Source organism: Capra hircus, chromosome 3, assembly GCF_001704415.2.
Source record: "Capra hircus breed San Clemente chromosome 3, ASM170441v1, whole genome shotgun sequence".
In the NCBI taxonomy this organism is placed as follows: domain Eukaryota; kingdom Metazoa; phylum Chordata; class Mammalia; order Artiodactyla; family Bovidae; genus Capra; species Capra hircus.
Window position 1 is genome coordinate 103646089 of NC_030810.1, and position 26719 is coordinate 103672807.

Consider the following 26719-nt stretch of genomic DNA (forward strand, 5'->3'; position numbering starts at 1 on the left):
CCAGGAATTTGCACTAGGGGCGCATGTAAGTTATTTCCTCCACTGACACTCCTTCCCCAAGGCATTTTTGTTTTGCTGGTTAATTCCCTTTGGTAATTGATTTTGCAGCTCTGTTAGGAGTTGTTTCCTGTGTTTATTTCATTATATAGGAAAAAAAGGGAGAACTCCAAGTGGGGCCAAAAGGGTTAGAGTAGTGCCTGGCTGCCTGATGCCCACATGTAGTGAGCTCCTCAATCCTTGCTCTTGTCCTCCTAGTGCTGTCCCCAGGCTGAGACCCTGGTTGGAAGAGTACTGCCTGCAGTTAGAGCAGCTCCCAGGATATGTAAGCGTGGCCAACACCAGTGACTGGGGAGAGGGTTGTCATCCCTGTGGAGGTACTGGAGAAGTTGGGAGGGGGGATATGGGGGAGAGGAAAGAAGGCAGAGATGAGCTCAGGGCCCCCAGAGAATGGAGCCTTTGTGTGGGGTACAGATGAGGGACAAGGAGGTGATTGTGTGGGAGGGCCGGAAGTACCACACAGACTGGCACCACCATAGCCAGCACCGGATTCACCCCTCTCCTGCTCTGAGACTCCCTGTGCCCCAAGGGACCAGCACCAGACCTGGTCAGGGAAAGTAGTGTGTGCCCAAAGGCAGCAAGGGATGAAAAGGTGGAGAGAAGGATGTGCAGCCAGGAGAAAAACAGCGGTATCCCCCACCTTTATCCCAGAGAACAGGAGGCAGAAGAAAAAAGACAGAAGCAGCTTTTACTATATTTACATCCAACAAAACTTCACAAGGAACAATCCTTATTGCACAGTCAGGGCCTTGGGTGTGTGAGGCATTCCCCAAGATGGAGTGGACAAGAAGGATTAGGACTAGAGGGGCACCAATTTTTCCTAAGGGGAGCTTGGGACTCCTCTAGCTTCCAACTCCTGACTTTCAAGGAGCTACAAACCACTGGACCATGGAGCCCCATTTCCCTTCTCTCTCTTACTGTCCATAAGAACCTCCTAAGCAAGGGGGCTGTGGCTCCAGAATAAATAACTTAAAATACAAACACTAAGGTAGAAAGGCATAGAGAGCCTTAGGCTCCTTCGGCAATTCTAGGGGAAAGGGACCATCTCTGGTGGGAAATGACATCCCTCCCTCCCGTTCAGGGCAAAGGCTCAGTAGCTGTGTATCTTTCTAGTTGTTTTTTAAAACAAAAACTTATAAAATGGCCAGGGCAGTGCAGATCTGTGGGTACCCTGGAGGGGAGTTCCTGGTATAGGATGGGATGGAACAGAGATGTGCCAGCTACCCCCAGGCCTCCTCCAACATCAGCATGAGCATAGAGGGCAGGCTGGAGATGGGAAATTGTGACTTTTGGTAACAGTGGGTCCCACTGCCCCCACTCAGAGCCTATGGCTGGGCATGCTTCCTAGCCTATTCCCAACTCGGAAGGAAACAGAGAAGCAGGTGTTCTCTAGAATCCTTCCTCCCTCACCTCCTCAGCCCAGACTGGAGAAGGAAGCTTAAGGGTCCCTAGCATTCCAGAGGCGCTCCGAAACATTTCCGGCAATCAATGGCCTTTGGGGTAGGCATCTGTGCCCGCCGCTGCCTCAGCTCCTCCTTGCCCATGCTGCTGGCCAGCTTGTTAAAGGCGGATTTGTACTTCTTGTCGAAGGCCACTAGGGAAGAGGGTGGAGGTAGGTCAGTATGTTAGGTCAATCCCCAGCCTCCCACACCTGGCCCTAGATCTAAACCCCTCAGCCCACTGCCTGTTCCCTCACCTATATCCATGTGGTCCTTGCCCAGAGCAGCCAATGTCAGGAATAAGATCTCACGGTAGATGCCCCTGGAGTGGAGTCAAAAGGGTGTAAGTGAGATAAGGCAGGAAGGAGCCCGCAACAGACCCAGGACCTCTCGGATGGGAACGTGATACCTTTGCAGGTGCAGGCCAGTGGGAGGGGGCCCTAGAGTTTCTAGCAGGAGCCCTATAGCCTTGTGCACCTCGTTGAGACCGACGTGGCGCAGCACCGATTCCAACAACGCCAGGCTAAGGGATGCAGGTACTGGACCTGGCCATACCACCCGCTGTGGGATCTGGCCTGGGTGGAAGAAAAGAAGGTAACCAAGCTTATTGAGCCCTCTAAGCACAGGACCTACTCCTTCCCATTCTGAGCCAAATATGAGACTCACTGTGGACCCTCCAGAGTACATAGAGAGGTGGGCAGCTATCGGGATCAGGGGTCAGGACGTCCCACAGCAGCCGCACCTGCACGGACGCTGGATCAGGCATTGTCCAAGGAGCTGGGGCCTGCAGGGGGCCAAGATAAAGGAGACAGGCTCATAGCATGGGAGGCAGAGGGCGGGAAATGGACAGGTGCTATTCCAAGGGACAGGGACATTACCGGGCACAGCTAAAGAGAAGAGAGAAACTCTTGTTCCCCATGGGAATGCAAGTTCTCTGAGAGCAAGGACTTTGTTTTGTAATCTGCTGCATCCCTAGTGCCTAAAACTCTGCCTGGAACCTAAAAAGTGCCCAATAAATATTGGTGCAATGAGCAGAGTGATGAATAGACGAACATTAACGAATTAGTACTGGGGTAACAGGCACTACACTAGGTGCCTAACAACAGCCCAGAGAGGGGGCAGTTATGCCATCTTACAGATGAGGAGACTGAAGCTCAGAGAAGTGAAGTGAAATGGCCAGGAGTCAACCAGGTATAAGCAACTCCAAACCTGTGCTCTGCCTATAGCGCCAAGGACACAGGGGACTGAGAAACAGCTAGGAGACGAGGGGGCAGGGACTGTGTCTGCGCACTGACCTGGGGCGGCGGGGGCCCATCACAGGAGGCCAGCACCAAGCACGGCAGAATGCTGGGCAGGCGCAGCCGCTGGAAATACCACAGAAGGTTCCAGAAGATGATGGGGTGAGCAGCAGGCAACTCAGGCAATGCCAGCACCTCACTGCCCTCGTTCTCGACCAGTGACTCCAGCTCCTTCCGCAGCACGAGGGGGCTGAGATACGCCCATGCCCCACTCTCAACACGCCGGGAGGCACTCTGTCAGGCACAAAGCGGGAGGGAAGGGGAGGGGATATACCACAGCCCCATCCTCAGAGCCCTGCTTCCCACTGAGCCACCACATCCAGCAGCTTCTGGGACGCCCCTTGCCCTCTGTACCCATCTCTCCTCAGCATCACTGGGGCTACCCACAGGGCAACACACACACACACACTCAGCTGGGTTCTGGCCCAGCCCTTACCCCCGTGTGTCCGTTGCAGAGCTGTGGCTCATCCAGGGCTAGGCAAAGCCTGCGGTCACTGAGCACAGGGCCTGGGCCCCCGGGGACAGGAGCGTCGCTGCTGCCACTGGCACCAGCAGGGGCAGGCTTGGGGCTGGGGGCACTGCAAGGAGATGGCGGGAAGGTTAGCCCTCAGGCCTCTGCCACCCTGCCGCACCCGCAGCCCCTGCCCATCTTTGGGCACCTGGGTCGGGAATCAAGGGTCTGGACGCTGAGCAGGGGCACAAAGGGGCAGGCGCAGAACGGACAGGTGGTGTTGAGGTTGGAGTCGTCAGGCGCCCAGCCAGCCATGATCTCCTCATCATACACCAGGGAGTCACAGGCACGGCACAGTGAGCAGCTAGACAGCAGAATCTGCAGGTGAAAGGCCCCAGGAAGCAGGCCCATTTTGGCCTCAGAGCTCAGGAGCCCCTGCTCCTTACCCAGGCTTGAACCTCCACAGCCCAGCCCAGCCTCCTCCCGCCTCCCGCCAGCCCCTGCCTCTGACAGGGTGCCTTGGGTGTGGTATATATGTGAGCTCCAGCAGTCTGTGTGGGAGGGGTTATCCTCACTTCCAGGGAAGGTGGCTGGAAGGATCCAGGGGTGTCACTGAGGCGCTCTGAGGAACGGCGAAGGCTCACGCTGCTGAGAGAAGATTCTGAGAGGTCCCACTCACTGCCCAGAGAGGCTGAGCTCTGCCATTATGAGAGAAAGCACAGTCAGCCAACCCCATGCTGCTCTTTATCCAGGAAGCTGGCTCAGCCACCCTTCAAGGCCCACTTCTGGGCACTGCAGGTTCGCAGCCCCTCCCCAGGCCTCCAAGTGCTGAAGTGTCTGGAGCCTGCCCTTAGTGGTTACCTCGGATGCAGTGGATCCAGGGCGCTCTCGGGGGCGCAGAAGGCTGTCCATGGGGCTGCGACGGGCTGAGGGAGGCAGGTCAGGGGGCAGCTCAGACGGGGGGGCTCGAGAGGTGGGGGGGCGGCGAGAAGGAGTGAGCAGCTGTTGGAGGCGGGCACCCAGCCCTCTTCGGGGGGTGCTGGCCTCATCCTGACGCCCACCAGCCTTGGGCACCCGCCCACTTGGCCCTTCCAGGGTTTCAGTGGACTGGGTACTCAGGGCTGAGCCTGAGTCCCCTGGGCTGCCTCCAGGTGCTGACTCTTCCCCGGTCAGGCTCAGGTCTGAGAGGCTTCCATCATGCCAGGGAATGGGTGATCCCCGGGGTTCCAGGACCCCCAAGGCCTCTATCACTGCAAGGCAGAAAAGAATCAGGGAAGATGGGAGTCCAGGCCCTCCTTGGGACCTGAGTAAACACAATTCCTGGCTATGCAATCTGGCACCACAGCCCCCACCATGATGACAGTCTGGGCAAGATTCCCCCAGAGCCTACAGTACCTGCCACAGAGCACCACCCCTCCACCTGGAAAGTGGTTAGGGTAGCTGATGGGCCAAGGGGTGGGGTGTGGGATGAGGGCACTCACTGTGGGCCACACCAGCCTCCACGGTGGGCTGTGCCCCTCGGGCACTACCCAGGCTGCCGCTCTTCACCAGGCGTCCCATAGGTGAGGCGGGGTCCCGCAGGCTTCGCCCGGCCCAGGTAGTCTGGCGCTGAAGGGGGCGGGTTGGGGAGGGGCGCTCCAAATAGGGCTCTGCAGAAGGCAGGGAGGGGTCAAAAGACAGCCAGCTGGAAACCTGGCCCCCAGCTCCAAAACAGAGCTCCTCACGGGGACCTGGGTCTGCAAGGCTTCTCCCAGGCGGAATCTCTTGTCTTTTGTTGGCTGCCAAGGGTAGTCTACCTGTCCTCAGCGCACTGACTGTCAGCCACTGGACCAGCCCAGCTCTCCATGCCTGTCCCCGCCTGTGTCGCCAGGCCCTACCCACCTGTCTGCGAGCTGCCTGCCTCTTGGGCTGCTGTCTCCACCTCCTCCTGCTTCTGCTGCCGCTGCCGCTGTTCTCGCAAGGGCTGGCGGAACTGAGCAGCCCCCAGGACCACGTTCCGGAGCTTGGCCCAGCGCAGGCGCCCACCCGGTGTGCCAGACGGCCACTTGCTTTCCAGCACAGCCTGCCAAGCACAGTGTTCACCCATGCAGACAGCCTGTCTGCATACCCTGGGCCTCAGCTAGATGCTGACTGCCTGACCTGGGGGCCCAGCGACCACCTTTCCCTCCAGACATCCTGCCTATGATTGTCCTGCCAAGGGCTCAGCCAGGAACAAGAGCCCAGAACAGAGAGCTGGCGGTGGCCACCCAGGAGGTTCTGGAGGAAGTCAGAAACGGTGGAGACAACCTGTCTGCAGACTGCTGTTTATAAACTGTGGGCTTTGAAGACATCAGTTCATTTGTTTTGGCCATTAGTCTCCTCATCTAAAAACAGGAAATAGTTTAGCGTCATGGTGAAGGGCCTGAATTCAGGAAACGATATGCCTGTGTGTGTCCTAACTCCCTAACTTACTGTGGTACCTTGGACAAGTTACTAACCCCCTGCAACCTCATAGCCTCATCTGTAAGATGGGGACGAGAATCATTCCACTTCAAGGAGCTGTGGGAAAGGTAGGATGGTTTTACGTGGATGCTGTCTTTGGAGCAGAGCCTGGCATCCTGGCTCCCATGATCAGCTATTCCTGGGAGGTGGCGGTACTTTCCTAACCTGCTTGCCAGGACTGCTGTGGGTGAGACTCAAAGCAGCCCAGGTGCCGAGGCACTAGAGGAGCTCTGTGGGACAGTGGCCGCAGGACCCTGTTGGACTGTACGGGCCCGATCTCCACGGGGAGGGGAAAGCCACAGGTGTCGGGGAACAGCGCCCGCCCCACATACCCCTGCCACCATCCCACCGCCCACCCCAAAGGCGAGTGACTGGGCACCTTGTTATAGTAGCCGTAGGTGATGGTGTTGGGCACAATGCCCGCCCGCCGCATGTCCAGCATGACCCGCACGGATAGCACAGGCTGCCCGTAGTGCGAGCACAGCTGCATCAGCACGCGGTAACACACCTGGGCCGGAGACACGCGGGATGAGGTGGGCTTGCTCTCGGCCCCAGTCCTCAAGCCTCAGTGAGCGCCCACCTCCAGCCTCCCCAGTCCTCACAGAGCCACCTCCCTTCCTGCGGACCCTGCCACCCCGCAGTCCCCGCTGCGACAACCTGAACACGCTCACTAATTCAGTGAACACGACGGAGCACCTGCCCAGCTCCTGGACTTGGGCCCATGTTCCCCGTCGGCTGCGGCCCCCGGGGCTGCACCAGCCCCTGGTACTGGGCCCGGGCACCCACCTCGTCAGGCAGCACCACCTTGCGGCTCTCCATCTGGCGCAGCACCTGGTAGGCCGTCTGCAGTGCCCGCACCCGGGAGGGCGCCGAGCGCACGTAGGCAGGCAGACACAAGAACCACAGCCCGTAGCAGTGGCCCAGCAGGCACCGGGCCCACAGCTCAGGCACAGCTGCTGACTTCTGTGCCATCCGCTGCGCCACCTTCATCTCCTAAAGAGGGCGGGGGACACACCTGGGTGAGAATGATGCCAGGGCAGGTCTTGAAACAGTGTGGGAGAAGCAGCACCTGCCCTGAGAAAGGGTCTGTGTGCTGAGGGGGTGGCAGGGACAGTGCCCACAGCCCTGGATTCCCAAGCACAGATGCTTAGCTTGAGTGTGGGCAGGTGTCCTCGCAGAGGCAGCAAGCCCCTGGATTTCCGGAGTCCTCAGAAAATGAAGATGAGGACGACGACAACGGTAACAACACTGATGGTTCGTGTTTCTTCTTTGTGCTAGACATGTTGAAACCTCCCAACAACTTTATGGGTAAGTACTGTTATACCCATTTTACAGATGAAGAAACTGAAGCAGCAGTCCTGGCCTGAGTCAGATGCCTCTAGGGGGCCCACCTGCTGGTTACCTGTTTGGTACGGCGAGGGGCAGGACTGCTGGGGGCGCTGCGGGATGGGCCTGGCACAGGCAGAGCCCCGGCTTGTTCTTGAGGAGACTCGAACAGCTCAGCCTGTAGCTCGGGGAACCCATCATAACTGGAGGGGCGGAGAGAGGCCATATGGAGAGCAGTTGGTACTAAGTCAGCTGATCAGGCCTCAGAGCAAGAGAGGGGGCGGGAGGTACTCACCAGTACTGAGGAGTGGATTCACTGCCCTCTGGCGCTGGCGGCTCCTCGGGAGGCGTGATAAACACGGTGAGCTCACTGCCCGACAGCTCCTCCAGCTCCACCAGGGGCGTGGGCTCAGGCTTCTCCTGCTCTGGGTGGACCTGAAGCAGGATGGTAAGAAAGGGGACATCCAGACAGTGGGCACAGAGCAGGGCCAGGGATCCAGAAGACGGCATCTCCCAGGAAAGCACAGCCATGGGGAAGCAGGTAATGGGCCCAGACTCTGTCAGGGCCCTGGAGATAAAGCCAGGGGACGAGAGAGGGGCAGGGAGACAGTGTGTCTATGAGGCCAGTTGTGTGCGCTGCACGGGGGCACCAGCCTCACCACGTGTGAGACAGTGTTTATATCTGGGGTGACAGAGCCGAGAGCGGAGCAGAGGGCACAAAAAGAAGGGATGATCCCAATACCTTGTCGACACAAGAGTCAAAGAATTCGAGGGCAGCGTGCCGAGCAGAGCCAAAGGAGCATTCCTCAATGAACTGGGAGAACATCTGCGTGTGTAGCAGCTGGGAGTACAGCTTGTGGCTGGAACGTTCTCGGGACTTGAGGAAGCCTGATGGGTGAGAAGGGGGCCAAGAGGGTGGTCACTGGGGGCTCTACCACAGCCACCCGCTTCTGAACCCTTGTCTTGGCTCCCCGCCAACTTGGCGCCCAAGGCCATAAAAGCCATCCTCTCTGGCCCCTCTGGCCCTACCCGCCAAGCTGACCAGCTCAGCTGCCCCAGCACCATGGTCCCATGGCATCCTTCCCTTTTATCCTTGGGCATCGAGGGCCTCAGACTGGGGAGTCACCAAGAGGAGACTTTCGCCCTTGGGCTGGCTTACCACAGGTGTCATTGTGTTCCCACCAAGCCCTGGGCTTCCCGGAGGCTGGTGCCACAGCTGATTCATCTTTGTACCCTTATCCCCTCACCAGGCCCAGAAGAGCACATAGCTCAAAGCTGGTGACCACAAAAATGCCAGCTGAGTTTAGAAACAAGTAACTGTGTGATTTCGCATGCCCTCTGACTTCCCCACGGAGCCCAGCCCCTGGTCACCTGTCCCACGATACCTTCCCCAAGCAAGGACAGGTCGCCTTTACCTTGCAGGAAGAAGAGGTTGTCGACATCACGAGACCCCTCAGAGGGGGCCTGGGTGAGTGGGCGCAGGAAGTCCCGGTAGCCCTTGAGCAGGCAGGCCATGAAGCGGAGGAAGGCTCCCTGGACCTCACGCTCTAGCCGGGCCCGGCGGCCACACACTGCCTCATAGTCCGTCAGCAGGAATTCCAGGGAGGCCTCCTCCTCGGGGCCAGTATATGCTGGGGACCAGGGCAGCCTGAGCATCAGGGCCAGCACCCATAGGGCTTGCTCAACCCTGCTCCCCACAGAAGTCAGGTTGCAACCCTACCACCTGCTGCCCCCCACCACTGCCAGCTCCTAACAGACCTAGTACCAACAGCAACTAAAAGTTACCTTTCGGTAACAGTTGCAAGCCGCCCCGGTGGCAAGCCCAACCTTCCTGACAGATTCAGGAATTTAATGTGACATATGCCTTAGCCTCTACCTTGAACTTGAATTCCTCTCACTCCCACCCAGTGAGAGCCCAGTGCTTCTAACCTCCCCAGGTAAGGTCCGGCTCTCCACAGGTCTCCCCAGACCAGAGGTTAAAGGTCGATAAAGGTGTCCAGCCTCCCCCCAGGCTCCTTACTCTGGCCCAGCTGCTGGTAGAGGTGGGTCAGTGTGGCCAGCAGAACCTTGTAGGGCCTGCGGGGTAGGGTCCGAGGGGAGAGGGGCTTCTTCTCCTCAGTCCTGTGAGATAAACAGAAGGAAGAAAGGGTGATGGGGTTTCTTGTTTTCCCTGAGGCTCCTTTGACCAGCCCTCTTCTGTGCCCATCCTCAAAACCCCCAGAAAAGACCCAGCCCTCTTACTGGAAGAGCGTGTTGGTATCAAGATCCACACAGATGACATCCACAGGTGGGTCATGCAGATCGAAGTAGCTGGAGTGGATACCCACGATGAAGGGCACGGGGGCACTCAGCACATCTGCCAGCACCAGTGGGCACAGCGGAATGTAGGGGCACTGCCAGTGCAGCGGGAAGGTCATCTAAAGCATTGGGGGATGAGGGCCAGTGAGCAGGGCGCAGGGAGGCAGCAGAAGAGGGGCATGGACCTTGACCAGTGGTGCTTGTGACAAGCTGCTGGAGTTGAGCTCCAAAGAAAAGCTCCTGACCGAAGCTGTACACCCTGTAGGCCATGCCCAAGGATGAGACTGAGGAAGCCTCCTCAAGAAAGGAAAAGTAAGGAGAATCCAGGCAGGGACTAGGGCACAAGAAAGAACACTCTGGGTAAGGCAGGCCGGGCAGAGTGGCACTCACAGAGACAAGGGCCTCGCAGACGCTGGTGAGCAGGTCGGGCCGCAGCGAGTGGACTAGCAGCTTGTGCTCCGTGAGCACAGCGAGCAGCAGCGTGATGGCCAGCTCCGGGCCCAGGGTCTGCAGCAGCTGCAGGAAGCTGGCACCACTGGGGGCAATGCCCAGGTGGGGGAAGAGTCAGCAGGAGGCCCTTCCCTCATCGCTGGGCACAGACACCACCTGGGCCCAGCCTGCACAGCCCTCTACACCAGTGCCCACTTGCCTGGCACCCACCCCACCCCTGGTCATCACAGCCCTGCCCCCCAACCTGAGCATATACCTGAGGGGCAGGGGTGAGGATACAGGCTGGCAGAGGAGCAGGTTGTCATAGGGAGACATCTGAGAGGCAGAAGAGCCACAGGTCAGGATGGTGAAGACTAGCCCCTGCCCATTCTCCCCCTGCAGGGGAGAATTCTTCCCTCAGCCCCAGCCCTCACCTGCACCAGGATGCGGGGTCTCTGTGGGGAAGGGAAGGGAACATTGTGAATGAAGTGGGAGATGTGCCTGGGGGAGAGAGGGACACAGTCAGAGGCAGGCTCCAGGCTGTCCGTTCAGCGCCTTTGCTCTCCTCCACCTGTCCCCAGGGACCTTGCTCCTCCCTGAGCTCTACCTCAAGACTGCCACCAGCCACGGGAGCTGCCACCATGCACAGCACTGATGCACAGCAGGAGAGATCCCTCTGGGTGTGCACAGGCCCTGGCCAGGACTTGGCTAAGCAAGTGTAGCCTGGGTCTCAGGCCCCACTCGCCCCTTCAGCCAGGGGCACTCCTGCATTGGGCCAGCTCTCCAGCCACACCTACAGCCTCGTCCCCGACTCCTCTGCGCCCCCGCCCCCCCAGCTCCATCGTCCTCTCCTCCATTCCTCCTGGCCTCCTAACCCTTCCCAGCATCGGGGAAGCCCCATGCTCACGCTTCCAGGGGCAGACGGTGGGGTCCCGAGACGGAGTAGCGGTAGAGGAAGGTGAGGAAGGCGCGGAAGGCCGGGAAGGCAGGCCAGCGGGACAGCACAGCAATGGCGCGGCGGCTGCGCACAGCCCGGCCCCCCAGTGCCCGGCCCCGCTCCACAGCGCTCAGCAGGCCCAGGGCCCGAGCCTGCCGCTCCGACAGCCTGGCCCTCGGGAACGCCTCGTAGAACTGCAGGGCAGCACCGTACACCTGGCAGGGGCAGAAGGGCAGTCAGGTGGGCCCCGCGGAGCCCAGACCCCTGACCACACTCCACACACCCACCTTATCACCAGCTGCACCCGTGAGCACAAAGGTGGAGAAGACGGGCACGGGGTACTTGGTCTGGGCAGGCCAGCACTCGATAGTGGCCCCCATGGGCAGGCAGAAGACGGGCACTGACTCGGGCAGCGGGAACGCCTCATTGTCCTCCTCTGGGTAGCGGCCCAGCAGCTCTGCACCCCCGGCAGAGTGGGGGGTCCCCAAAAGGAGTAGGGTCCATCAGACACCGGGGGAAAGAACCAGGGGATCCCAGAGAAGGGCCATGTGGCAAAGGGGAGGTGAGTTCTGTGGACACTGAAGGTACCCGCCGAGAGGCACCAGGGCAGAGGGACGCAGAGGGTCGAGGGACCAGAGACGGGCTACTCACCTGCCTCATACACCAGCGTGTTGGCCTTGGCCAGGCCCACCTTGTAGCACAGGTACACTGCTGGGCCCCACTGCCCCAAAACGGCAAGAGACAAGCAGACACACAGCTAACAGAGGTTCTGAGGGGTGATTTTCTCCACCACCCCTAAATGGTCTTTGTCTTTACAATGCCTGTTAATCCCAGTCCCCCAAGACCAGTGTCACACCTCTGGACCCACCCCAGCCGCTAGAGGCCTTGGTCCTCGGATGCCCTGTGTGCCCAGTGTCCACCCCTTACATGGAGAGGACATAAGTCTTGGCTCCTGGCCCAGGGCCCCACTCACCATGCCAGGGTTGAGGTTGCGGGGCAATCGGCAGTAAGTATGAGGAGTGCCCTCGCCCTTGCTGGGCAGTACCAGGCAGAGGTCAGTGATGCCCAGGGCATGCAGCCCTGCCCCCTCTGCTGCCCGCCGGTAAGTGAGGTAGGTGCGGGGGTGCCCAGGGCCCGGAGGGGCCAGGTTGGCTGAGTGGCTGTAGGGTGTCGTATCTAGCACTTGGAAGCCAGGCTTGGGACGTTCTTTCCCCTCATACAACACCCTGGGCACAGAGAACAGAGAGAGATGTCAGAAGTCCACAACAGAGGAGAAAGCCCCCAGTCTTGCTAGATCTGCCTTCCTAGTCCTACCTACTCAGCCTAGTCGAACACCGACACCAGGGCCCACTTCTTGCTGAACCTGCCCTCCAGAATCCTGCGCCCCTCTCTGCCCGTGGCTCAATTTTTTTTTTTTTTTTAATATTCATTTATTTGGCTGCTCCAGGTCTCAGTTGCAGCACTCGGGATCTTTAGTTATGGCATGTGGGATCTAGTGCCCTGACCAGGAATCGAACCCAGGCCCTCGGCACCGGGAGTGCTGAGTCTTAGTCCCTGGACCACCAGAGAAATCCCTAGGCTCTACTTCTTGATCAGTAACAATACCTCAGGCCTTCCATGGCTCTCAGCGCTCAATAATAAATACCAAGAAGAAAAGCTACCATTTACTGACTCTGTGCTAAGTCCCTTATATGGATGATCTCATTTCATGTCAATTTCATCTCAACTACCCTATGAGGAGGTATTATTTTCCCCAAATTACAGCTGAGGAAATAGACCCAGAGGGGCTCAATAACCTGCCAAAGGTCACAGAGCTAGCAAGTAGCAGCACTAGTACACACACCCAAATCTTTGTGAGGACTAAGTACACACAGCTTCAGGCTCTTCTCCCTGGCCTCAGGACCACTCTCTTGCCATTCCCACTGAACATCCCTCATCCCATACCCCTACCTCTCCCTGCCTCACCCCAGATCGCCCAGCCTCCCCTGGTGCCAGCAGGGGTAGGTAAGTGAACACACCCCAGCTCAACGAGGGGGGGCTTGTCACGCCCCCTCCGGTAGCAGATGACGGGCTGAGTTCCACCTAGGAGCCCAGCGCTGAGTTCCAAGGGGTGGCCTCCAGCAGAAGCCTGGATGCATGTGTAGCCCTGGGGCACCTCCTCGCCCAGGGCCCTAGCGATGACTGCCACATCTGTGATGGGCTCAGCTGGCCGGGGAGGGCGCAGGGGCCCACTGGGTTCAGGAATCCACGTTTCCTCAGGGATGGGTGCTCCGTTCCCTGCAAGTCCAGCTATCACGAAGTAATCCACCAGCCGGGGGGGCCGCTCCTCCGCCATGGCCCCCCCCTCACTCACTGCATCTGGAATGGTCAAGTGGGGGAGAGATGAAGCAAGGAAGGTTTGTGTTGCCATGGCAACCAGCAACCAGGGAGTCTCCCTTTTGCTTCCCTCCTCTTCCTAGTACTTTCAAGGAAAAGCAGGATCAGTGGCCAGCCAATCCTGAACTCTCCCGCCTGTGACATCACCAGGCCCTAACAGCCCACCACAGCTCCTTAAAGAGACCAGGACCCTCCCTCTTGGAGGTACCAGCCCTCTTTCCAAAGAACCCACTGCACACAGCTAACCTAGGCTCTGGGTTCTGACATCACATGGTTTTCGTATCCCTTTTAAAGACCCCAGCCCTCTTCACTCCCTAACATAACAGAGATCACAATCCTTTCTGTAATGGCCTACAATAACATTCATTCTGGCCGTGACATCAGGCCAACATTACAGTCTTTTTATAGATTTCTGGCCTTCTTACTCTAGTTGACATTCTAAGAATCTCATGAGCCAGCTAATATTCTTAAAGCGCCCACCTCTAGGTTTTTGTGAGGAACCCACAAAACCCAGGCTTTAAGTGTCTTTTCACCAGACTTGAGTGTCCTTTTTCCTAACCTAGCTCCAGTAACCTAACCAAAAAAAAAAAAATCAGTGCCCTCCAACCTCCAGGATCCTTAGGTATCCTCAGTTAAGTCCAAAGAAGCTGTGGGAGACAGTCCCCACCATCCCCAAGCCCTCCATGAAGCCCAGAGACGGAAACAGGCCCACAGCGGCTTCTCAGTAACTCTTCTCACCTGCCTCCATGGCCCAACCCCCGGGAGTAGGAGCATCAAGGGTCCCGGGGTGCCCTGAGTGCAGAAGCTGGGAAACAGCTTGGTGGGTGGCTTGCAGCAGAGGACTGGAGGCGTGGGGGCTGCTTCAGAGGGGAAGGGAGGTGACTTCCTGAAACAGTGGAGGGGAAGCTGCAGCTCGGCGGAAGTCAGCCTATGGGTGTGTGTGTGGTGCTGGTGAGGGTGTGCGGAGGAGGGGGGGGTATTGTCAGAAGGTGCCAACACAGCATCATTCCAAGTTGGAAGCTTTTTAGCCTAAGGACCCGGAGCAAGGCAGAGGCAGCTCAGATTAGATCCAGGATGTACAGTCCTACTTAACCTCCCACCCTTGCCCAGAGAAGAGGGGGCAAGGGAATCTCATGGACCCAAGCTGGCTCTCCTTAACCTGGCCTCTGGTCACTCACACATACACCAACTCCAGCTAAATTTAGTCTCCACATCCGCGAGGTGAAGCCAGGAGTCAGCGTCAGCCTCCTGATTTAGCTCTGGGACCCAGCCCCGTGCCTCGTCCACTGAAGGCGAATGGGAGCCCTATGTCCTCTGCCCCGAGCAGCAGGCAGGAGCCACGAGGTGAAACCAGCTGAGGGGCGAGTGGCTCCCATCGGCAGGACCTGCGCAGCCGGGCCTCTCCTCACCAAGCTAGGGAAGAGCCCTGCAGGAAGGCAGCCCTTTCTCCCTAGGGAACGCAAGGGGCAGGGACACCACTCCGGGTCCCGGCGCCCACGAGCCAGACAGCGGGAAGTTCGCGTTGGGGCAAAGGGCGCGCCGCGCGGGAGGAGGCTGAGGAAGGAGCAGGAGGGCAGAGAGGAGCGGACGCGCAGGCGGCCGGGGACGTGACGGCAGCAGCGCCGGCCGCCGCGTGACCGGAGCGGGAGGGAGGGGTGCTCAGGCTCGCGACCCGCGGGAGCAGGAGGGGTGCAGGGCGCCGGGCACAGCTAGCTAACTCCAGACTGCGCCCTCCCCTCCACTTTCACTTCCCCAGGAGAGAGGAACCGGAACCAGATGTGCAGCGCCAGGGAACAGCTGGGGAGAGCCCCCGCCCCGCCCGCGCTCCCTCCCTCCCTTCTCCGCCCGTTGCCCCGCCCGGTCCAGCCCCTACCTGCCTGCCCCGCGACTCCCCGGCCGGCCGGCCCGCGGGCGGGTGGCTCGGAAGGCGGGCCGGCGGACGGCGAGGCTACCCGGCCCCGGACATGGCGCTCCCAACTCGGGCGCCGCTCCCGCCGGGACGGCGAATGAAGGAGGAAGAGGCGGCCGAGGGCGCCGGGGCGCAGGGCGCCTTGGAGGGAGATCCGGGCGATCCCAGCGTCCCCGCCGCGCTGCGCCACGCGGGGACTGTGCTGCCGCGCCGCTCGCTCGCGCCGCGCGGTCCCCCAGGCTCCTGCCGCGCTGAGGGCCCGGTGCTTCTCCGCGCGCCCCGCTTTCTCCGCTCCCCCCAACCCCCCCCTCCGGGACCACGGGCGCCGCCGCTCCCCCCACCCCCCCTCCCCGGCCGGCGGCCGTGACCCTGGCCGCGCCTGCCCAGCGCCCGACCGCCTGCAGCGCGACCCCTGGCGGCTGGGAGGGCCCCTTGCACCCAGGGAGCTTCCCACCACCGAGCCATTGCCGGACACTGACCCTAGGCGGCCCCTGAAGTCCGAGGCGTGCTCTCGTCCCGCCCTCGAGCCTACTCAAATGTGGCTTGCCTGCTTGGGTGAAGGCCCTGAAAGTCTAGTGTGCGGAGACCCAGATGGCTGCTTCTACTTCCAGGTTTAGGGCACACTGCATTGCCTTCCAGCCTAAGCCAGAAGTTCTCAGTTCTCATTTTTGAAAATGACAAGTTTTGGAAAGAGGAAGCGGAGAAGCCAGGACTGTGGGCTGTGGGCAAGTAGCCGAGGCAGAGGTAGTGGAGGAGCGGCACTATTCTGTGCTGTGTGAGGGAAAGCGGGCAGAAGCTCAGAGGGTCGGAGGACTAGCAACTCAAGCCAAAAAGAGGAAACCATCAAAACAGGTTAGCTGGCACTCAAGCCTCTGAATGAGTGAAGAGTGGGAGGGTGAAGTGAATTCATGCACGGTGAGGGGCAGAATGAGAATGAGAAGCGTTGGGTCGGAGGCTGGCCCAGCATATCGAACTTCCAGGTCCTCTAGGCTTACTATCTGGCCTCTGTAGTTTTTAAATCCTCTCTCCTTGGAAGCCTTAGCACTGGGGCCAGATATGCCTGGGGAGGGGTGGGGTCATTCTACCAGAAATATCCAGAGCTGAGAGCTCAACCAGCAGTCACCTTCTCACCTCCTGACTCACTGCCAGGGTCTCAGGTTTGAGGAAGAGCAGCAGCAGTCAAAGCCCCTGTCCTCTGATGCCACAGCAAGGCCCTGGACAAGTGAGAAGGCACCTGTGCTGCCACGGGGCCTGCACCCAGCCTGCAGCCCTATGTCCCGTGCTGAGTACAAATTCTGAGACTTTGGGGGGCCCCTCCACAAACCACATGGTGTTGAGAAGATGCAAAATGCATAATAGGGGACTTCCCTGGTGTTCCAGTGGGTAAGACTCCATGCTCCCAATGCCCAGGTTTGATCCCTGATCAGGGAACTAGATCCCACATGCCCTGAATGCAATGAAGATCCCACATGCTGCAACTAAGGCTTGGCACAGCCAAATTAAAAAAAAAAAAAAAAAGCATAGCAGGCAAAAAGACTCATGTCCCCAAGAACTCCCCTGATCCCCAGCCATATCCCAAATAGGAGCCAACCACACCAAGGGTTTAATAGGATTTTTTTATTAACATATAATATATTTAATAAAAAATAATATCCACTCTGGCTCTCTCCTCCACTGTAAGGGAAAGAGTGGTGAGGAGGGGCTGGCACTGCCCACCCCTAGGCATCCGGACAAGCCCTGCCTCCGGGGCTCCCCTCTACCCCCCACTTTCCAACAGGCTCTGACCTCCAGACAGACGGTTCAAAGTTACAAGTGCTTTAGGCCCTCCCTTGAGGTCCCCCAGGTCCCCCCCCAACTTGTGCAGAATTCAGGGGCCACCTGGAAAAAAACCCCGTGCCTTTTCTCATTCTTGGGATCCTTCGTTCATGTCAGAAAGAGGATCTGGGGGCAGAGAGTGGCATCTCTACTGGCCGGGGGAAGGGAGGAAAGGGACAGTGACGAGGGACAGGGCCGAGAAGAGGGATGGCGCTGAGGTGGGCTCACTGAAGCCGGTCACTGCGGAACGAGTCCTCCACAGCCGGGTCAGGCAGCAGGGCGCACGGGTCGCTCAGCATGCTGAGCCCCTCCAGGCCCAGTGGCTCCATGCGCAGCTCCTCCTCCAGCCCCAGCCCCAGCCCCAGCCCAGCTGCTGACACCTCGAAGCCCGGCACTCCAGCCAGGGCCGCTGCAATCTCCTTGGAGAAGCCTGGGGAGGCATCTCCTGTGTGGACGGAAGAGACGAGTGAGGCCCCCACGCCTCATGAACTCTTCCAAGACCGCCCCCCCACCCCACCCCCCAGTCTCCTGCTGCGCCACCCAATGTATCCCGCCCTCCTCCCATCCTCAGTCACCGTCCACACCTCTCACCTGTGAGGATGATGTTAGGCCCTGAGCCGTGGCGCGAACAGTGGGTTACGTTCTGGTGGTTGAGGGCGTGAGGGTCCTGGGGGCCACTCACTGGTCCCTCACCCCCTAAGAAGCCAGGCCCTTCGGGAAAGCCAGGGGGATCCAGTGCCAGGCTGGTCGATGGGTTCTCCATGTTGAACTGCTCCAGCTATGGACACACAGACAAGCCTGGAGTAAGTGGGCTTCAGAGCAGGGTGTTGCTGCCTGGCTTTGCCGAGCACTGCTCACACACCCACCTTGCCCAGTAATCTTCATACACCTCTCTCTAGCCCACCTCACCTCCCACACTGCAGGAACAAAAGCAGAGATAGAGGGAAATGGCAACAAGCAGAGCGACAGAGTAGAAGACGGGCCCAGAGGAGGTGAGGGCCCCGTACCTACTGGGACAGGGCATGCACGTGCCAGGAAGACAATGGGTCAGAGCAGCAGTCAGCAAAGAGCAAGCTGCGTGGAGGGAGCTGGGGCAGAGCGGCAGGAGCGGGGACAAACGCAGGGAGAGAGGAGCCCCAAGCTGATGGGACCGTGTTACCTAGGGAGAAGAAGGAAGGCTCTCCCCACCTAGATGTTCCAGGTCAGAGTGCCCCCCTCAGTACCACTCAGGCTCTTTTGACCCACCTCCATCCCCTCCCCGGCTTCTGAGCTAGGGGCCCAGGTACTCACGTTCCCCAGGCTGAAGTCACTCATCGACCGGTGGTAAGACTGCTGCCCATGCTCACTGGGGCTGGGTGGGTACAGCGTCCCATACTGCAGCTGCCTGCCTGGGGGCTGGCCCCCTGAGGGCTGCACTGAGCAGGCCTGAGAGGGCAGCCCTGGCTGCTGCAGAGGCTTTGGGGTGGGTTGCTGGGTGGGCAGAACCAAACTTGGGGGGCTGTATGGGTACGGAGGCAGTCGCTGTTCGGTGGGCAGCTTACTGGTATCCAGGGGGACGCCCTGAGGAGAGGCAAGCAAAAAGGGAGAAGCTTACCCCTCAGTGTGCCCCTTAAGAGGAACTCTTTGTCAGGGCTTCTCACCCTCTTCAGTTGTAGCCCTCCTCAACACAAAACCAAAAGCGTTCCGTTGGGCATCGCTGAGGTGCAACTACTCTCAGAAAAGCATCTCAGAATGCAAGTGACTGAATAAGCTTAACACAAGGATAATTCTGAATCCACTCCAGGAGTCAACGATTCTTAAAGCGGGGTACTCTACTATCAGTAATCAACTACGTGTGAGACACCTCACAAGCTACTGATCACACAACAATGACCTTGACAACTGTTCTAAAGCCCTGAAGAGGCCAGAGGGACTGTGAGAGGAAGGAGGGTGAAAGGAGCTGGCAGTTAGGCTCCCTCCAAGTCCCAGGAGAGCAGAGCCCTTGCTGGCCTGGCCTTAGCCTTTCCTACAGAAAAGGGGGCCTACGTAAAGATGGAACACAGAACACACATTCCAGGGAAGAACAACAGAGGAGGAAGGGAAACTAGAATGGAGGGGGGGAAAGGAGAGCATCAGGGTGAAAGGAGAAGAGGAGCAGAGAGAGCAGGAACGGGGGAAAGGGCAGGGGAGGAGGGAAGAGCTCAGAACGTCAGCAGCGAGGAAAAAGCCCTAAACCAAGAATGTGGGGTTCTGGTCCCAACTCTTCCCTCACATGCTGTGTAAACTCGGGAAAGTCACTTTCCCTCTGGGCCCCAGTGTCGTTGTCTGTAAAATGAAGGGACTGGGATCCATCACCTGACAGTCTCTATGAAATCCTAGAAGGAAAGTGAGCAGATGGGAGAGGGAGTGGGGCAGGATGGAGGCAGGAGAAAAAAGACAGACAAGAAAAGGACAGGAACCAGAAAGAGAGAGAAAAGGGCGAGGGTGAGCGGTCCTTTGGTAAGTGTGCAGCTGGGCCGGGCATGGTGCCGAGCACTTCCCGCATGTGATTGCCTCTGATTCTTACATTGCTGGCCTGGCTTTACAGATGAGGATGCTGAGGCTCACAGGAGTTAAGTAAACATCGAAGGAGACTGATGCTAAGAGGTGGGGCCAGGATTTGAAATTAGAAAGCTGCACCCCAGGGTTTGCATTCTTAAAGCCAAGAGGAAACAAGATGGATCCAAGCAGGGCTGGTAGAGGATGGAGGGGATGGGGTCGGGTAACACCAGGAGTGAAGGAGAAGAGGTACTGGAAGAAAGCAGGGTGGGAGGGACAGAACTCGGCAGAAGAAGGAAGGAGGGGAAGACAGACATTAGGGAAGGCAGCCACGCATACCTGAGTGATGGAAGACAAGGTGGGTGACATTGTTGGCGAAAACTGTTTGGGCAGCTGCTGTTGGGACCTTCTGGCGTCGGCTGGGCCCGCGGGCAAACTCAGGGGACTGAGGGGCACACGGCGGTGGCGGGGGGGAGCCCCAGGGGCAGACGCTGGGTAAGGGGCGGCCGCCAGCGCCGGAGAGGGAGCGGGAGAGGAGGAAGCGGAGGAGGAGAGGGCCGGGGCACTGAGCGAGGGGTGGCCCAGGGAGGTGCTGGGCAGTGCGTGGCGGGCCAAGGAGGAGGCAGGCAGTGAGGGGTGACTGTGGGAGCCCTGGAGCTGGGGCTGAGGACTGCTCAGGGAAGCCTGGAGGTTGGGATTGCTTAGGGAAGACTGCAAGGAGGGGTGGCTGAGAGGTGAATGAAGTCCTGTAGGCACAGACAAAAAACCAGAAATGCCAACATTACTGATGGGAACTGGGCCCCTTTCTGCTTGGAATGGGCAGCAGTGACCAGACTATGAAAGTGGCAACACAATGCCCTCCCTACGCTGTCCCTGATAATCAGACTGGCACTGCCCACTTGGGGGCTGCTCTCCATCTTCTTTCGAGGAACAGCCACACTCACCAGCTCTCACTGGCAGACGACTGCAGTGAGGGAAACTGGGGGGGAGACGGATGAAGGGTGGGGTGTGGGCAGCCACAGGAAAATCCTAGGTGCTCGAGCTTCCCACCCCTTTGTCCCTCCAGCTAGACAGCACTCCAGGGACACGCAGCCAGGACAGCCACTCACCTGGCGCATCGTAGCCCGGGCCCAGGGCCAGGCCCCCACTGATGCCCAGGTGGGTCATGGTGTGGGTCAAATTGGAGGTACTGCTGCCCCCACTCAGGCTGGGATAGGCTGTCTCCTCTGGGTCCAGGGGGGTGGGCAGCGGTGGGGGAAAGTGCAGGTTGGTGAGGTCAGGTAGGGAGCCTCCCGTGTTCATGGCAGGTGGGAGGACAGGCACGGTGGCAGGCTGGTCAGGAGATGGGAAGATGCTGGGAAAGAAGACAAGATGTAAATGGGGACAGTGGTCAGCAAAGAGCAGCACCCAGCAGCCCACAGTTCCCTTTACAGCTCTCCCCACCTCAGCTGACCTCACAGAGTACTTACTTAATTCCAGGGACTTCACAGGACCGAGGTCGGGAAGAGGACGAGGACAGCTGAGGAGAAAAGGAAGAAGGTGGCAGATGAGGACAGAGCTCAGGGGAGAACCCTGAAGACCTGCTCCATGGAAAGAAGAGGGACAGTGGGCCATGCCTACCTTCTTAGCATCCCATGGTTTCAACAAGTGCTTATCATCTAGCAAGTTCTCCTCAATAGCAGGGACTTGAAAGAGAAAGACTCGTGATGAGACGGTTGGAGAAGGCAGTAAGGCAGGACAGGAATCAGATGCAGGCAGGAGGGAGACCCCTCCCTGGCTCTGAACAAAGCCCCCAACACCAGCCCAGAAATTCTCTGGCATTCAGTACCCCCACATACCGAATGCGGTGAGGAACACATACCTTTGGAGTCCATCTCACCGTCCAGACAACCTGCAAAGGATGGAGTGGCTGTGTGTGGTGGAGTTGACTGTGTGCCCACCTGCCTACCTGCTTCAAACAAAAGTTCCAGGGCTTGACCTCACCCTGGGACATGGCTGCTTACCTCCACGGCGGCTCGGCAGGACGCTGGGGGGTGCAGGGCTTGGGTAAGTGTCCTGAGGGCTGGGGTTCATCACGCTTGTGTGAAGGGCAGAGTCAGAGCTTGTCCTGTGAGGGGAACAGAGATGAGCTGGCACCCATGACAGTCTTCCTGCTCCTCGTGCCCTGCTCAGTAGGGGAAAACACTAGCTGGGCTGGGACAGGGTGGGGTGGGGGAACAGGGCCCCAGAAACTACAGATAAGGAGAGATGTGGCCTAAAGAAGGCAAGGGCCATCACCTGTTAAGTGCAGATGGTAGTCGAAACAACTGCCCCTTCTCTGCAGGGAAATTGCCCCAGGGCATTGTCCTGGGATGGAAAAACAAAGTCATGAGGAGGAAGGCTCACAAGGACCAGAAGACAGGTACTGGAGGAAGAGGGGGAAATGTGGGGCAGCCAAGAGGGCTGGGTACCCAGGATCATGCCTCTTTCTTTCTGATCCTTTTGATACTTGGGATCCGTGAACCCTCTCCACAAACAAACAAAGATCTGGAAATCCTCAACTTCTATCTGCCAGGACAAGCTGAATAGGAATCTTAGAGCTTAGCAAATGTGCTGGGTATGAATATTAGGGATAAGATGGACAGGGGAGGGGTTTAGAATCTGAGTGCACCCACTCTTGATAGGAGGCAGCCACTTTCACCAGCCACCCTGCCCGTCTCCCCTCCCCCTCACACACACACACCCCAGCTACCATTGGTCCTGCTCTGGCTGGACAGGGAGGCTTGGCCATCCGTGTCAACATGGCCAAGACTGGACTCTGACCCATTACTCCACCTACCCCCACCCCTCCCAGCCCTGCCATTGTGGGAGGAGGTATGGCTGAAAGCCTGGCCGAGCAGGCCCAGACCCAACTCCAGCTCCAGCCAGAGACAAGTCAGAGAGTAGGCAGGAGATCCTGCCTGCCCTGGACACTGACCTCCGCCAGCTGGACTCCGGGGGAGGAGATAAATAGGCAGGACTATAGGGAGAGCTGTCAATGTGAAGAGCACCAGTTAAGGGAAAAAGTGAGGAGGGGATGAGTGGAAGAGAGACCAGATAAGAGAAAAATAATGGAGGCAGCAGATGAGTTGTTTTAAGAAACAAACACCTTTTTCTTTCCTCCTCCTCTACACGGGCAAAAATAAGGGCAAAGAATGGAAGAGAAAAAAGGGAATCGGGCCTAATGGAGTCAGAAAAAATAGATGAATGTCTAAGCAGCCTTTGGGGGAGACAGGTGGTTGTGACGGTCTCTGAGATTGAAAGCCACAAACAAATGTGAGCAGGAGGGAAGCAAAACCCTAGCAAGAGTTGTCAGGGAGCCGTGTATCTAGCAGCAAAGAGCAAGCTGAAGTCAAGAAGGTCAGCACCAGCCAGAGACGGCGGGCACAACCACAGGAGGGACAGCTCCCTGTCGCGGGAGCCAGCGCTGACACAGGGGCCAAACGTTTCAGGGGGACTGGGTCAAGAAGCTTCTGCAAAATGGGACTGGACAGCACCTCAAGTCCCTTTTCCCACCATGAGCTCCCGAGGAACCCCACCCCACCGCCCGCCAGACTGTGCAGCCCCTGAAGGATATGTGGCGGGGGTAGCGGCGAAGCGGGGACACCATTCTTCGGGGATCTCGCTGCACCCGTTCCACCAGCCCGTGATGTCGAGTGCTCCGAGATGAATCCAGAGGGGAGTGGAGGGGGCTCTGCCAAAAGAGACAGGCAAGTCAACGGAGGAAGCCCCGTGAGAGCCTGCTCTCCACCCCCAACACCCCACAAGCCAGCGTCCACTCACCTGGAACTCGGCTAGGCCACAGCCAATCTGGTTCACATTGGGCAGAGAGCCACCATAGTGGGAGCTCCTTGTGTACGCCAGCCGCAGCTTTTGGGCCTGTAACTGAGACATGGAGGACAGACAGGAACATCAGGGAGGGTCCTGAACACTGCTCCTGTAGCCCCGTTTGCCATCCCTGTCTCCAGGACACGTTACTATTGCTGATGCTTTCAAGAGACCTGCCAGAAGAAAAGCCACCGCTGGGGGGAAGACCCACTGAGACCCAGTACAAACAATCTGCCCTAGCTCTTCTGCGGGCTGCCCCCATCCATGCTATCACTCATGCCTGGCATCACCCGGCCAGGGAGAGCCTAACACTCTACTCAGGGCCTGTCCCAGTTGGCATCAGCCTAAACAGAGTTCCTGAGGGGCTGCCAGGAGCCCCCAGGCTAATCACATGGGTGAATTCCTGGGGCAGAGTGACTATTAGGCAACTCTGCTTTCCCTTCCAGATGCGTACAGGACTACCTGGAAGACAAGAGAAGGGTCACAGGTGGATGCCACAGAGCCATGACTGCCAGTCTCTTTCCTTCTTGCTCTGGAGGGTAGGCACAGGCTTTTGGGCTCTGCCATTTGCCCAGCCTCAGGAAGGCTACACAGGGCCTCCAAAAATAGAACAACTAAATGATGACTCTTCTACCCGGAAAAACAGAGCTGAGACCAATAAGCATTCTTCTACCCAGTCCTAAAGCCCCTAAATAGGCAGGGGAGCCTGCAGAATGGGGGTGTGTGGTGGGAGAAGCAGTAGTCTACTCCAGCCTGGCCTAGAGCTATCTCCTTGGCCTCAGCCCCACTTCAGGGAGAGGTGTCTGGCACTGGAGTAAGACACCACACCCCTCAGCCTGGCATGGATTTAGTCTTCCTAAAGATCTCATGTCCCTCTGTGAGAGATGAGCATCTCCTTCTGAGGCTCAGCCTCTGCCACCAGCCAAACAAGGAGACCCAAGGCAGCTGATCGGTGGTAAATTCTAAGAGCTTCCATGGCTCATGCTGGTTGTGCATAGTCCAACATCAGAACTGACTCTCTGTCCTAAGAGGTCAGTCCAGCGAGTTCAGTGGGCACTATACTGACCTTTGGTCCATTTTAGGACCGCTACTCATATATATGATAACCCCAGCTTCTCAGTAGTATAGGTCCCACAGGCCGTATCTGCCTCAGATGAGACCTCCCAGCTGGCCAGATAACAGGCTGAACTCCAGGTCTCTAATCTCTAGCTTTAGGTCTCCGGGCACAGACCATGTATGCCCTAGGATTTTTATGTGCAGAAGAGAAGTTACCCAACAGGGCTAAGGTGAGTTGAAGGGACAGACTGAAGCACCACAAAGAAAGAAGGTCCAGCTTTTGAGCTTTTGTTTGTACATACTAGCCCTAGATCCCATCATTCCTCCGCTGGAGTCACAGTCCAGAGGGCATGGCCTCAGGCCGTCAGCTGGAGGTCAGCCTCTTGCCCACCTTCTTGTCTCTGCCCCACCTTGATCAAAAGCTCCTAAAGGGGAGCAGTCAACAGTTAGATCATGAGTCTCATAACAGTGAGAGGGGATTATGTGCAAACACAACAATTTACTTCCCCATCTAACTTTCTCTGACTCCCCAAAACTAGGACACATGGTCTCTAGAGACTCTAAAAAAAAAAAGTAAAAAAGCACAAAAAAGACTAACAGAGGTAACGGAGACACACAGACAAATACAACCAGAGTCCCAGTCACAGACAGATTCAATCAAAGGCAGTCAGACCAGCAGAAAGAACTTTGAAATGTGGTATTCATGTTCGGCCATCCATCAAGCTTTACATTCCTTCTAACTTCCAGCCAGGAGGGATCGCTGCAATATCCTCACCTGCTGTTTGAGAATAATGTGTCCCTAAATTAGGACTGCATACCAGCTGGGCAAACTCCCACCCCACCTCTCCCTGACATCCAGCCATGGAAAGCAAGACACCAAGATCGGGGTGGCAGGGGTCTAGGTAGCTTCAGAAGCAATTCTGCCAGGATGCTTTCTTTCTGGAACTGTGTAGGAATGAATATTTCCTCCCTACAGAAGAACCTCCAAGCACCCCATAACTAACCCCCCAAACGCCCATCTCCCTAGAAAGTTCAGCAAAGCATCGGTTCCACATAACTGATAGCTTACTGGTTACCTACCCCCTTTCGAGATCCAAAGCCCTCTCTCTCCTCCAAGGCGACCAGGGCAAAATACAAAGCACCAGTCTGTGAGCAATGGACCTCACCTTCATTCACGTCAGGAAACCACAAGAAGTATTTGAAAAAGGAAGCAAAGGGACGGGACGCAGGAGGGGACTTCCTGCCCCACTATACCCAGTTCAAACCACTCATGGGGCCCTTTCCCGGAGACACTAAGTGCCGAGAGTAGCGCAACAAGGCAGAGAGACCATATAAGAGGAGATCACCAATTCAGAGAAGCCAGACTAGGGCGAGCAGGCCAACCCCCCACCCCGCCCCGTAACCCAATATCGAAGATGCTGAGTCCCTCAGAGAACTCAATCAGAGATGCACAAGGACCACCCACCTCCTAACTCCTCAGGGTTTCGGGGACCATCTCCTCTCCGTGTCCATTCCTGCCTCACTTAACTCCGCCTTCCCAGTCGTTCCCAAACTCTCCAACCTCTCAGGAGTTTCTACCTCCTCCCGTAAAATCCATCTTCCTGCCCTCGGACCCTCCACCCGCGCCTCCCAGACGGCGGCGCCCGCTGCCCCTGCCGCGTTCCGCCTCTTTCGCTACGGCTCCCGCCCCCGCCCCGCCTCTCGGCTCCCCGCTCTGGGACAGCTCTGCTCGGCTCCCGCTTCCCGAGGCGGCCCCTTACCCGGGTGGAGCCGATGTCCATCATCACCTCCTCGAAGGCCGCCGTCTCCTCGGCCTGACGCTGCTTCTGCAGCGCGATCTTCTCACTAAACTTACGCGGATTGGAAGCTGAGGCCGTGGCCGAACCGGGCCCGTTTGCTCCCGACGTCGCCATCTTCCTCCCCCGTCCCTCCCCGCCACCCTCCCAATACAAGCCACGGCCTCCGCCGCGGGCCCCGGCCCGGCTCTTCCAGCCGTAGCCGCCGCCGCCGCCTCAGCGAGCACCGCGAACCCGGCCCCAGCCTAGCCCTGACCTGCTGCGCGCGGGGACCGCCGGGAATTGTAGTTTGTTTACGTGACTCTTTAACAGCCCCAGTCACGCAATACGAGAGAGGAAACGGACACCATTTCCCAGCAGCCCTGTTGACTCCGGGACCCGGGGATTTTGCTCCTCCCTCTCGGTTCCTCCCTGCGTGGGGCAAACTGGGAAATGTAGTTCTATATTGGTCCAGAGCCTACAAATGCGAAGGGCGAGGGTTTAAAGAGAGTAAAGGAAAAAGGGAGGAAAAGGAAGGGGTGGAGACAGGGAGGGAAGCAGGAAGAGACAAGAGGAAAATTTTGGTCATTTTCTGGGAAAGGGACTAGAGGGGCCTGAATGAAGACAGTAAGACCAGGCATATTAAAGCAGCTCTAAACATCTGAAACTCGGACTCTCTCAGATTCCCCACGTGCCCACCCCTTTCCCA

At 58.1% G+C, this 26719-nt stretch overlaps 2 protein-coding genes across 5 annotated transcripts; both read right to left on the reverse strand.

Moving 5' to 3' along the window:
• DENND4B (DENN domain containing 4B) lies at nucleotides 726-15068 on the reverse strand. Of its 3 annotated transcripts, none has more exons than XM_018046149.1 (28): nucleotides 14966-15068; nucleotides 12735-13074; nucleotides 11690-11942; nucleotides 11368-11437; nucleotides 11004-11173; nucleotides 10687-10931; nucleotides 10214-10280; nucleotides 10057-10115; nucleotides 9741-9885; nucleotides 9294-9469; nucleotides 9073-9173; nucleotides 8468-8683; nucleotides 7795-7940; nucleotides 7348-7487; nucleotides 7129-7255; nucleotides 6513-6719; nucleotides 6106-6234; nucleotides 5127-5307; nucleotides 4727-4894; nucleotides 4107-4495; nucleotides 3821-3943; nucleotides 3454-3623; nucleotides 3231-3372; nucleotides 2792-3028; nucleotides 2163-2280; nucleotides 1906-2071; nucleotides 1754-1818; nucleotides 726-1651 (listed from the first exon to the last, which is right to left on the reverse strand). In XM_018046149.1, exons 2-28 carry the CDS (start codon nucleotides 13049-13051, stop codon nucleotides 1506-1508), a joined length of 4473 nt encoding a protein of 1490 aa, XP_017901638.1. In that variant the 5' UTR covers nucleotides 13052-13074; nucleotides 14966-15068; the 3' UTR covers nucleotides 726-1505. The 3 variants fall into 3 exon arrangements, with proteins under 3 accessions (XP_017901638.1, XP_017901637.1, XP_017901636.1); XM_018046148.1 differs by lacking the exon at nucleotides 14966-15068 and adding an exon at nucleotides 13831-14893 and having other exon boundaries at nucleotides 4107-4489; XM_018046147.1 differs by lacking the exon at nucleotides 14966-15068 and adding an exon at nucleotides 13831-14892.
• On the reverse strand, nucleotides 16601-26306 carry CRTC2 (CREB regulated transcription coactivator 2). Of its 2 annotated transcripts, XM_018046150.1 has the most exons (14): nucleotides 25996-26306; nucleotides 23135-23236; nucleotides 22929-23045; nucleotides 22290-22351; nucleotides 21611-21679; nucleotides 21337-21440; nucleotides 21195-21224; nucleotides 20954-21018; nucleotides 20803-20852; nucleotides 20443-20687; nucleotides 19673-20079; nucleotides 18107-18376; nucleotides 17408-17594; nucleotides 16601-17261 (listed from the first exon to the last, which is right to left on the reverse strand). In XM_018046150.1, exons 1-14 carry the CDS (start codon nucleotides 26146-26148, stop codon nucleotides 17041-17043), a joined length of 2082 nt encoding a protein of 693 aa, XP_017901639.1. In that variant the 5' UTR covers nucleotides 26149-26306; the 3' UTR covers nucleotides 16601-17040. The 2 variants fall into 2 exon arrangements, with proteins under 2 accessions (XP_017901639.1, XP_017901640.1); XM_018046151.1 differs by lacking the exon at nucleotides 21611-21679 and having other exon boundaries at nucleotides 16604-17261; nucleotides 25996-26301.